This window comes from Hemicordylus capensis, chromosome 3, assembly GCF_027244095.1.
Source record: "Hemicordylus capensis ecotype Gifberg chromosome 3, rHemCap1.1.pri, whole genome shotgun sequence".
NCBI classification, from domain to species: domain Eukaryota; kingdom Metazoa; phylum Chordata; class Lepidosauria; order Squamata; family Cordylidae; genus Hemicordylus; species Hemicordylus capensis.
Genome location: NC_069659.1, coordinates 259703170 through 259715620, shown reverse-complemented (window position 1 = coordinate 259715620; position 12451 = coordinate 259703170). Strand labels below are relative to the sequence as shown.

Sequence of the window (12451 nt, the reverse complement as noted above, 5' to 3'; positions counted from 1 at the left end):
TTCCTAAACAAACTCGGGACAAGGGGCGGGGCTTGAGCGTGTGTGGCTGCTTCGGGCTCTTTCCGGTCCTTTCTCATCTGCCGGAAGCGCTGTGCTGCAGGGCGGGCGCTTCTCTCTCCTTGCTGTACAGAGGGAAGCCGATGGGGGACCCCTGGGAAGCCGGGGCCGAAGTGGGCCCCGCTGGAAGAGGCGACCCGGGGGCGCCCAAGCCTGGCCCATCACTGCTCAAGGGGGAACGAGAGAAGCCTAAGCAGGTACCCGCCCTTACGCGCCTTTTCCTGACTCTGAACTCCGCGATTTTGGTGTGTCTCTGTAAGAGTCACTTCGCATATCGCCGAACTGAAGACAGAAATTAAATTAATGTCTGAACTAGCACGCACGGAGGCACTTCATGGCAGGCGTGAATCGGATTCTGTCAATATCTCGATATTGGGGTAGAGATGTGGGGGAAGGAACCAGTTTTCACTTAAGCTGCCTCAATCAATCAACGAGTGGCCTGACTTCCTTCCCCCTCCTCCCGTCACTTGCTCCCCTTTTATATTCCTCTTTCGTTTGTTTATTGTCACCAGGAGGAGAGACTTTGAAATGCCGGATATCAAATGGCCAAAGGAATGAGCACGGGCTTCCGAATGGTCATAGGAATGCATAGAGGTCTTAGAGTAAAACTGTTTCTAGGATACAGTTCTCTTCCTGCTGTGCCGTGGATCTAGGAGTACATTAAAGTTGTGCCCGCGAGTCCGTGTCGACTCCTGGCGACCACAGAGCCCTGTGGTTGTCTTGGTAGAATACAGGAGGGGTTTGCCATTGCCTCCTCCCACGCAGTATGAGATGATGCCTTTCAGCATTTTCCTATATCACTGCCTCCTGATATAGGTGTTTCTGGGAAACATACCAGCGGGGATTTGAACCACAGCCTGAGGATTTGAACCACAACAGCAGGGATTTGAACTGCCCTGAGACCTTGGGTTAGGGTGGTATAAAAATGCACTAAATAAATAAATAAACCTCTTACTTGCTAGGCAAGTCATTTCCCCACTGTGCCATTAGGTGGCTAAGGGTACATTAGGGGCTCTAAAATGGCTTTCAGTGTGCCTTAGTGGTGATGGTTCTAGCTTTGCCCCTGTCTCTCATGAACATAGAAATGAATCTGACTTCTGAAAAATACTTTTGAGAACTGCTCAGGAGATCTCCCCAAATGTTTTGGAATACATTAGGAACTCTGTCTGGACATAGGAGTTAATTGTTAGTTATTTTGTCCCTCTTATCATGGCCACAGAAATGCATTGTGCGATCTAGTAGCATAGTTATTTCTAGTGCTGCTTGGTTATCATAGGGATACTAAGATATCCCTTAGTATGGCCAGAAAGCCTTGGTAGCTTTGGCATTGTCTCTCCTCCTTCCTCACCTTGGCAGAAATGTCTTGTTTGTGTATGGAATTTAAAGACCATTTATCAGCGGTGGAAATTACTTCCTTCTCCCACAGATTTGGGAGGCAGTAGGACCGGGGGTGGGTGTTGAGATGAGAAAGTATCCTCTGTGTTTTTCTGACTGCAACTGTCCAGAGAGGAAACTTTTCAGAACTGTCACCACTGGGAATATGCTTTTGACATGGTCACTATGCCTGTTTGTCATGTACCTGCAACCGCAGATAGAGACTAATTTGAGAAGTACTGCTCTAATAAACTCTTGAAGGTAAGACTTCCATGAAATGACTTTCAGATTAAATCTCAGCACTTATGAATAGGCTGGGGGTTTGAATTTCTTAACTTCTTAATGAGGACTGCTGCTATAATGTGTAATATAGTATGTAATAGACATAAGGCTGAAGGCTACTTTACTACTACATCAAATGTATAAATCAAATCAAATCAAATCAAATCAAATAAATAAATAAATAAATCTGATCTAATTGGGCAAAGAGGCACCCTTTTAAAGTGGTGATGCTCTTTATTTAGCAAGAGGAGAGTAACTGGTCCTATCCACCCCCAGCACAGTACCTCCAGTGACTGTTGCTGGTGTCTATCTTACATTTCTGTTTAGATTGTGAGCCCTTTGGGGACAGGGATCCATCTTATTTATTTCTTTATGTAAATCGCTTTGAAACTTCTTATGTATTTATTTCTCTATGTAAACTGCTTTGAAACTTTTGTTGAAAAGCGGTATATAAATTGTTGTTGTTTTCAGTCCTAAGATCCAAACTTAGCCTCAGCCAACAACATGGGTCCAAATTTAAATTGTTATGCTAGTCTTCATCCTTCATCCAAAAGAAAAGAAAACTTAAAAGTGTTAGTGGTGCTGTTGTTTGTTCTGACCCACTTCAAGATATGGCACTAGTCACCACATGCAGACTACTGCCTTCATTGTGGAGCTAAGATTGTATTAAGAATAGTCCATACTGTTGAACTTATGTCCATTGGGCAAATCCAGAGAAAGCTTGTATCCTTAAGTATAAATGAGATCATAAGAACAGCCCTGCTGGATCAGGCCCACGGCCCATCTTGTCCAGCATCCTGTTTCACACAGTGGCCCACCAGATGCCGCTGGAAGCCACAGACAGGAGTTGAGGGCGTGCCCTCTCTCCTGCCATTACTCCCCTGCAACTGGTTCTCAGAGGCACCCTGCCCTTGAGGCTGGAGGTGGCCCACAGCCCTCTGACTAGTAGCCATTGATAGACCTCTCCTCCATGAAGTCATCCAAACCCCTCTTAAAGCCATTCAGGTTGTTGGCTCTCACCACATCTTGTGGCAGAGAATTCCACAAGTGGATTATGCATTGTTTGAAAAAGTACTTCCATTTGTTGGTCCTAGATTTCCTGGCAACCAATTTCATGGGGTGACCCCTGGTTCTAGTGTTATGTGAGAGGGAGAAGAATTTCTCTCTATCCACTTTCTCCACACCATGCATGATTTTATAGACCTCTATCATGTCTCCTCACAGTTGTCCTTTTTCTAAACTAAATAGCCCCAGGTGTGTAGCCTTGCTTCATAAGAAAGGTGCTCTAGGCTCCTGATCATCTTCGTTGCCCACTTCTGCACCTTTTGCAGTTCTATAATGTCCTTTTCTAGATGTGGTGACCAGAATTGTACGTAGTACTCCAGGTGTGGCCGTGCCATCGTTTTGTATAAGGGCATTATAATATCAGCTGTTTTATTTTCATTCGCCTTCCTAATGATCCCTTGCATGCAATTGGCCTTTTTCACAGCTGCCACACACTGAGTCGACACTTTCAACGAGCTGTCCACCACAACCCCAAGATCCCTCTCCTGGTCAGTCACTGACAGCTCAGATCCCATCAACATATAATTGAAGTTGGGGTTTTTCATCCCAATATGCATCACTTTAATCTTGCCAACACTGAACCACATTTGCCACTTTGTCACCCACTCCCCCAGTTTGGAGAGATCCTTTTGGAGCTCCTCACAATCCATTTTGGATTTCACTACTGGAAAGAGTTTGGTATCATATGCAAATTTGGCCACTTTGCTGCTTACCCCTACTTCTAGATCATTTATGAATAAATTAAAAAGCACTGGTCCCAGTACAGCTCCCTGAGGGACCCCACTTCTTACTTCCCTCCACTGTGAAAACTTTCCATTTATATCTACCCTCTGTTTCCTGTCCTTCAACCAGTTAGCAATCCACACATGTACTTGTCCCCTTATCCCATGACTGCTGAGTTTTTTCAGGAGTCTAGGGTGAGAAACTTTGTTGAAAGCTTTTTGGAAGTCCAGGTATACTATGTCAACTGGATCACCTTGATCCACACACTTCTTGACACTCTAAGATCCTTAAAAGGTTCATGAGGCAAGATTTACCTTTTGCAGAAGCCATGCTGGTTCTCTCCCAGCAGGGCCTGTTCTTCTATGTGCTTTACAATTTTATCCTTGAGGATGCTTTCCATCAATTTGCCTGGAACAGACGTTAAGCTAACTGGCCAGTAATCTCCCGGATCACCCCTGGATCCCCTTTTGAAAATCATTGTTACATTTGCTACTTTCCAGTCTTCTGGTACAGAGCCTGATTGCGGGGATAAGTTATATATATATATATATATATTAGCAAGGAGGCCAGCAATTTCACATTTGAGTTCTTTGAGGACTCTTGGATGGATGTCATCTGTCCCTGGCAATTTTTTAATTTTTAGTATTTCCAGACAGTTTAGAATATCATCTATTGTAACTTCTATCTGACTCAGTTCTAGCCATTCATATCTCTAAACATCTGCTTGATATAAAATTATGTAATGCAGATCATTACAGACTAGAAATTTAACTTTAGTGTGTCTTGGTGTGTTGTAGTGTGTTGTTGTTTTTTTGCCTAGAATAAATTAGTTGTATTTGACATTAGTTGACATATAGTTGACATTAGTTGACACTGCAATCAACTAGAGCCAGGGCTTTCTCAGTGGTGGACCCAGCTCTATAGAACAGTCTCCCGGATAATATCAGAGCTCTCCATGATCTGTTGGCTTTCCGTAAGGCATGTAAGTTTCGTCGGGTGTTCGGTCGCTGAGGTAGCTGGTCGTAGAAAGATTTTGTAATCCATGGTTACTATGTCATGTGGAATGAGTACTGTATGGGGTTGGGGTTATGCTGTTATGTAAAGATGTATTTTATAGAATTGTGTTGCTGTGTATGTTATTGCTTGTAAGCCGCCCTGAGTCCTATGGGAGTAGGGCAACATATAAATCTAAATAAATAAATAAATAAAATATGAAATGTCAGAATTGTACTGGTGTATTGACTGTGTACTGTACTTCTGGCTTCTTATTTGAAACACGAATACACACAGCATGCAATGATACATATAATGAAGAGTATTTGCATTACAATCTCTTTATTGCAGCTATAATTACTCTTATTGCTTTATGTAAACTAGGGATCTGTGTTATTTCTTGGAGGCAATGAAGTGAAGAGCAGTGCTGTAGTAAAGTATTCATCTGCTCCACCACAAGCAGCATTTGCCCGTCTTCAAGAAAAGACTGATCTCAAACTTCCACCTGCTAACTGGTTACGTGAAAGTGCCAAATTGGGGCCAGCAGGAGCAACTATTCTCGGTAACAACAAGAAAAGCAAACCGTTTTCAAGGTAAATAGATTGTGAACCCTCATTATTCCCACTAAACCCATAGAAAGAAACAAGTTTGATACACTTAATGAAATGTGATAAGATTGTGAGTGCGTAATTACAAAAATGATAAATATATGCCCATTATTCTTACCAATTTTCATTTTTGTGGAAGTACTTTAGGTCTGTTAAACATATTGGGAGCATCCAGACTATTAGTTTTGGCTAAGCACCTTTGAAATCAATGAGACCAGTTAGTCATGACTAACTTAAGTTATATTAATTAAAGAGAGGCTTAGTCTTCACTAATATAGTTTGAATGCTGCTATATCCCTCTGCAGGGCTACTTCAGTAACTATTTATTCAGATTTTAATGCTCTTGTATGAATTTAGTGATTTGAGGTAATAAGCTTAATGAAAACATGCTATGGACAGAAGAATCATTAGAACATGGTAAGACAGAAAGTAATATTAGATGTTTTATCATGTAACTTACATGTAACTTTGGTGATTTCATGTGTTACTACTGAATGTATTTATTAGTAGCGTGTTAAAGATAATACCACTCCTTTCATTAAAATAAAATACTAGATAGTTACTTTCTTACACATTTAAAAAATATTTTTTCAAACAGCTTTGGCATGGCGTATGATTTTATCGACTCAATTGGAAATGATGTGGATGTTGTATCCGATTCTGAGGTAGGCATATTTTGTTGTGAAATAATTCAAGATGCTGTTTACTGTGAGCAGCTAAAAACTGCATTCCCTTGCTCTTATCTGGGGCTGGGGGAGTCTCTGGAAAAATAGTAATTTTTAGTATTTTGGTGGTAATTACACCAGTAATTACCACCAAACCCTACCATAAATAAGAAAAAAATAAAATTTGCATATTTTATTATTTATTTGATTTAATTTATATACCACCTGACTCCAAAAGTTCTAGGTAGTTCAGAAAAATAAATACAATTAAAAACAAACAAAACAGCTATTAAAACAACAATTGCATTTTAAGGGCTCTTTTAAAAGCTGGTAAAGATGTTAAACCAGAAATGTCTATAGGGAGTGCATTCCACAGCCCAGAAGCAACTACAGAGAAAGCCCGCTCCTGAGTTGCTGCCTGACGAGCTGGCAGCATCCGGAGACAGACCTCTCTTGATGACTTTAATGTGCGGTGGGGATCATGCAGAAGAAGGCACTCTCCCAAGTAACTCGGTCCTAAGCTTTAAAGGTAATTACCAGCGCTTTGTATTTTGCCTGGAAACCAGCCAATGCAGTTGTTTTAAGACAGGCATAATATAGTCTCTCTGAGAAACCCTGGAGACCAACCTAGCTGCTACATTTTGGACCAGCTGAAGTTTCTGAACTACATACAAAGGCAGCTCCACGTAAAGCACATTGAAGTAGTCAAGCCTAGAGGTTACCAGAGAGTGTGACACAGTTCTGAGATCATTATCTTCATTATCTCGCTCCTATTTCATAGGAGATAGATTAAAGATTTCTGTTTTTGTTTCTGACTTTGGTTTTTTCACCATGCTTAGCCATCCACAGGCTTAAGTAACGCATGTACACCAGGAAAATACTGCTATACTTTGTTGTGGGTCCATACTTGTATCCATTATTTCATACTTCATAGGAATAATAAAGCATTATATTCTATTTCACCTATTAAGCATAATCTGAAACAAACTGTACAATACTTAGAATGCATGCTTTACATAGCAAAAGGTTTTCCAGACAGGTAAGGTGGCTATCGTATAATAACAGCATTTAAGCTGTTTGTGCCATTGTGTATGGAACTAGAACACTTCATACTACTTTTGAAAGTTATTCCAGTGTTCTCAAGCTATCTTTAATAGTGCGGTTAAAGGCTAAAATTTTATTACTGAAGAAATGTATTTGATTATTTGTCTCTTGGAAGGGCACCACTAAAAGAAAAGAACAGTTCAAAGTATGTTGTAGCTCTTACAACAGTGCTGGTCAGTGCTCCCTCTTCTCCCCACCCCCATCTGTGCATGGAATGAGTTTTGTTCTAAGCGGCAGTATCAAGATAGTATGTGCGCATGCGCTTTTAGAATAGGGCCTTCCTAATTCAACCTGAGTGGATCTAAAATTAACTGAGCGGACATCAAAAAACGTGTGCTTGCACATGTGCATGCCTTGGAGGGAACACTGGTGCTGATCCCAAGGTGCTTTATTAGATGGGCAGGTTAAAAATGGCTGACATACTCACTACCTTGTGGGTATACCTGACTGTTGCTTCAAAGAAGAAATTTCTCATATGTGGAGATCGCCATCCAATTGCTTTTCAACTATATATAAGCATGAAACATACAGTTGGGATCCCAGTCTGGCATTTGGAGTATTACTTCAACATGGAATATTAGAATGATAGCTTGAGTAAAAATGGACAAAGAAGCAAAGAGAAGAAAATAGGTAGAAGACTGGAAAAAAGGGTTCTTCCCGTTTTTTGTTACTTGTTGCTCTCACTGGCTCAGTTCAGACATTGCACTAACGCATTGAGCTTCCAAATATTAATTCAAACCATGGTTAAGATTTTCTTGCCTGCTTCTATTTTGTATCTGGCACAATACCATATGGGAAATCACGGACCAAAAACCAAACGGGAAACAACAAATCTGTGAAACAGTCTAGAAGGTCAATGTATATGACACAAACATATGTAAATATACAATTTATGTGACAAATACCAAACCATTCATGAAACCAGCATATACAATGATGGCAAAGATGGAACAATTGGCAAATATAAATGTTCAAAGTCCAATTTTCACAGCTAGAGTACACAACATGAAAAATACTTCGAAGCTGGAGATGGCAAAAATCTTCATTCTTCACAAGTGTGAGATGTATAAATCCCTTAACAGGAGTCCTAGGTTATCTTCACCAGTTTCGAAAACAATCTTCCTCAGAAGTGTGTCATCTATATATAAACAACCAACATTAACGCAATATACATTCCAAATGAACAAACTTGTTCCTTTGCTTCAGTGAAAACAAACCTTCTATCCAGTACAGCCTTGCTCTGTCAAACTGTAACAAGTATCTGCACAAGCATGCTTGCTTGACTCCGTACCAAACTCAAAGCACACTCAAGGTTAAAATACACGTCGGCTAAATCATCCAATTAACAACAGGTGGAAAGGATGTACTCAGTATATTCTATATTCTCAAACAGTGATGAACAACACCTGTCTACAGAAAACTAGAAAAATCACAATTAACATTTAACCCTGTAGGAGAGCACATTCTGAATTTTTAGATGAACCAAGCTTCTTTCTGGAGAAGAATCCTCTGAACATCCTGCTTTTAAAAAAACACACCCTCAGAGAATATTTAAATAAAACAAAAAACCTCAAGGCATCCAGTGAATGAGACTTATCCACAAAATGTTGAACTAATGGGGCATCCAGTATTTTTAATCCTAGACCCATGCTCAAGTATATGGGTCTTAATGGTTCTAGTACTAATCCCAATATACCAAAGATCATATGGGCAAATGACAGCATATACAGTATATTTAGTTTTACAATTGGCAAAAAAATTTAAAGGAACACACTTCCTAGTATTTGGATCACAATATTCAGTGATTCGAAGACCCAAAGGACAAGCTAAACAATTACCACATGAGTAAAACCCTTGAGGAGCATCCTTCTCTAATGGTTTATTTGAAAAATCTGAATGGGTAAAAAAATTCCTTAAACTTTTGTTTACCTGAATGCTGCAATAGGTACATTACTGCACCCTGGCACATCCTTAATCAAATGCCAATGCCTATAAATCGCCTTTTTAATCTGATAAGATAAGGGAGTATAATCAATAGACCATACTAACCGGTCCAATTGCTTCCTGGGTAGATCCTGAAATAGCTCACTACGCCTGGTTTTATTGGCTCTAGATTCAGCTTTATCAACCACCTCCCTAGGGTATTCTCTTTGAACAAGTTGCAAAGATAAATTTTGAGCTTCTTTTCTATAATCCACTATATCTGTGGAATTCCTCTTAACCCGTAAAAATTGCCCAACAGGCAAGTTGTGTCTCAAATGCCGAGGATGCCAAGAATCATAACGCAGATAAGTATTTTTATCAGTGGATTTTCTATATACAAAGAGACTTAACCTGCACTCCATATTAACCTGAATGATAGTGTCTAACAATGGGACCTCACTCAAGCTAGAATGGCTAGTAAATTTAATATTGGCATGAATCCCATTCATCCAAATGACAAATTGTTTAAACCGTGCAGCATCAGCAAACACAACTAAAATGTCAATAAAGCATTTGAATATAAATATCTCAGAAAAAAATGCATTAACATTTTCATTCCAAATGAAAGAATTCTCCAAAGAGGCCATGAACAAAATTTGCAACACTGGGAGCTAAAGAGCTCCCCGTAGCTACTCCCCTAATCTGAAAATAAAACTGTTTCTTAAAACGAAATTAATTCTTCTCAAAAGAATTGTTTCCCGTTCTATTTTGTATCTGTACAGCAAGCTCTACTTACAGTGGACTCTGCAGGCAACTACAGCTTGTTAGTTCAGACATTATGTCAAATTTATTTATTTACTTAGCATATTTATTTAACAAATTACAATAGAAAAGGTTAAAACGTTACAACAATTAAACATTTTAAAACCAGGTTTAAAATTATTAAAACAGTATTTCATGAAAAGCCTGAGTGAACAGATGTGTCTTTAAGGACTCTTTAATAGTTATCAGAGATGGGGAGGCTCTTATTTTAGCAGGGAGCTCATTTCAAAGCCTCAGGGCAGCAATGGAGGAGGCCTGTCCTGAGTAGCCACCAGATGAGCCAGTTTTGGATTCTGTTTCACCAGCTGATAGCAAAAGATCACCAGCTGATAGCAAAAAGATCAGGTGTCATATCTAATCATAGTTAAGTTTTTGTTCACCATGGTTTGGCATTTGTCTGAATTGAATCACTGTCAAGTCTTGCTGGAAAAAGAAAAGCTGACTTATGGCTTCTGTTGAGACATCTGAATCAATAAATATGCTCTCCTAAAAGCTGGCTCCTGTTTTTTGTTAGAAGTACCACTGTCCATTTAGACCAGTGTGGGAAGCTCTCATTTCTAAACTTGCCTTAATTTATATTTCCCTTAATTTAGGAAAATGTCAGTTCCCTGAACTGAACTTTTCTCTCTCACTCCACAGAACATCAAAAAGCTTCTCAAGATACCTTACAGCAAATCGCACGTCAGCATGGCTGTTCACCGAATTGGGAGAACGCTTTTATTGGATGATCTAGATATCCAAGAGCTCTTCATGCGATCGTCACAGGTAATTAAACTTTGCTATAGCAGTCTCTTTGGCTGTATTGTATAATTTTATCTGTAATTTTGATTCTTCTCCTCAAGCTTTGAGAAGCAAGGATGTATAATTGTCTCCATAACAGTACAGTAAACATGCTACAGAGCTGGATGCATATTGACTAATGATACAGAAAATGCCTTCAGTGCTTAATTTTGATACTGTCAAACTGTTTCACACATAGTGTTTTTTGAAAATGAGATGAAATTCATTTTCTCTGTCATGAGTTAAGTTGGAAATATGTTTAAACATTGATTTTGGAATTAGATGTGGATGGTGCAGTTGAAGTGATTTATTTTATGTGACATTGTGGTCACTAAATATTTAAGTAAACCAAGGCATTTCTACTTATCCTGCTTAGACTGGAGATTGGACATGGTTAAAAGAATTCTACCAGCGATTAATAGATCAGAAGTGGCAACGAAAGAAGAAGAGCAAAGAACACTGGTACCAGAAAGCTATACTTTCCAAATTTCTGTATTACAGGTAATTTTTTTGTAATTTTTAAACAAATTCTGTTCAGATCATTCAATTAAAACTAGATTGAATCTGCAACTTGCTTTTCCTAAAATTAATCCAATGCTAAAGGAGAGCAAATGTTTGCTATATCAAGTTTGTTCATCTTTAATGTGTCACAGGATTTTTATTTTTTGCTAAGAGACTAATATGACCTCGTCCCTGGAAATTGGTACCTTATGGAATTTTCCAAAATCTCAAAAGTTTGAGTTTCTCTGGTAGTTTGTTTGTTAGTTTGTTGCGTGGGGGGGGGGGGGACGACAGCTCCTCCTGCCCTTACTAGTGAGCCACCTCTGGTATAAGGTAGCTTCCTAAGTATCTCAGGGATTGCTGCTCTGCAGCGTCCTCTAACCTGTAACAATACACTTGAAGTGCTCTGAAAACTCTCAAGCACTATACAAATGCTAAGTGGTGTTGTTAAATTGCCCTTGAGACAGGTGGTCAGTCAGTGTGCTCGGAGATAATAGCACTGATCATATGTACACAGCTTGCTCTTGTGAGAGAATAGCTGGATCAAAGCCAATAAATGTGCATAACTATTTATAAAAACATAGAACTAATATCATTTAAATGAACCTAGATGGAAACCAGGATAAGGCCTCTTATTCTGGATGTCATTGTATAATTTCAAATGGTGGAAAGGAAAAATTAAATCGATATTTACAGGTGCATTTAAAGTTTGGCAGCGGAAAAACTTTTACTTGCCAACGTTTGTGTAACTTTAAACAAATATAAAGTTTAAACAAAGAACTCCAACAGCAGAGTCCATGGGTGACTAGAAATCCTAATATTACTATTCAAATGGGCATATCAAGTCATCTTCTAGGAAACATATGTAATGGGATCTAATATCTGAAGAGAGTTCCTGGTATTGGTGTGCTATTAAGATTTAATAGGAGTTAAATTGTGAGGTTTGGGAAAGGATTGTATCCTAAATGTCAGTGTCTTTCCTCATCAGCATCAATGGCGATGGAGCAGCTCAGCCTGTTACAACCCCTGAAGAACAGCATCAAGAAGAAACCGCCCAAGATGAAACTGATGAAGCGGGAAGGGTTTCTTGGCCAGCCCCTTTTGAAATGCCTTCCTCACTCTCTGAAGATTCAGGTGCTTCTAATCAGGTTAATATGGTTGACATTTTTTACTTGATACTTAGATGTGCTTGTAAAGATGGGGACAATGTGACAGAATGGGGAAAGCACTATATCTTTTTGCAGTGCCTGATTCATATACTCTAATTTTTTGGTTACATCTTCTTGGGTTTTGTGGGAATGGGGAAAAAACTAACCCAACAGTTAACCATGGAACTGTTGCTATTTTGGCAGGGACTGGCTGATACAAAGTGATATCTAGCCTGCAGTCCTATGCACACCTCAGAGAATCATTCCCATTGATTCAGTAGGACTTACTTCTGAATGAATATGCTTATGATTGTGCTAGTTGTGATTTATTTCTGATGTATGTACAAATTACAAAACTATGTAAACTCTTGAATGTTGAATAACCCTTGTATTGAAATCAGTTATG

At 39.3% G+C, this 12451-nt stretch overlaps 1 protein-coding gene across 4 annotated transcripts in view; it reads left to right on the top strand.

The window, feature by feature from the left end:
- EDRF1 (erythroid differentiation regulatory factor 1) overlaps positions 1–12451 on the top strand; it is a 50228-nt gene continuing 37777 nt past the window's right edge. Inside the window, exons 1-6 of one of the 4 annotated variants that reach the window (XM_053312840.1) lie at positions 1–254; positions 4879–5087; positions 5701–5767; positions 10256–10381; positions 10773–10897; positions 11886–12045. In XM_053312840.1, the coding sequence (XP_053168815.1) occupies positions 141–254; positions 4879–5087; positions 5701–5767; positions 10256–10381; positions 10773–10897; positions 11886–12045 (801 nt within the window). In that variant the 5' untranslated portion in view covers positions 1–140. The remainder of the gene's footprint in view (positions 255–4878; positions 5088–5700; positions 5768–10255; positions 10382–10772; positions 10898–11885; positions 12046–12451) is intronic. The other 3 variants (XM_053312839.1, XM_053312841.1, XM_053312843.1) reach the window with 3 other exon arrangements.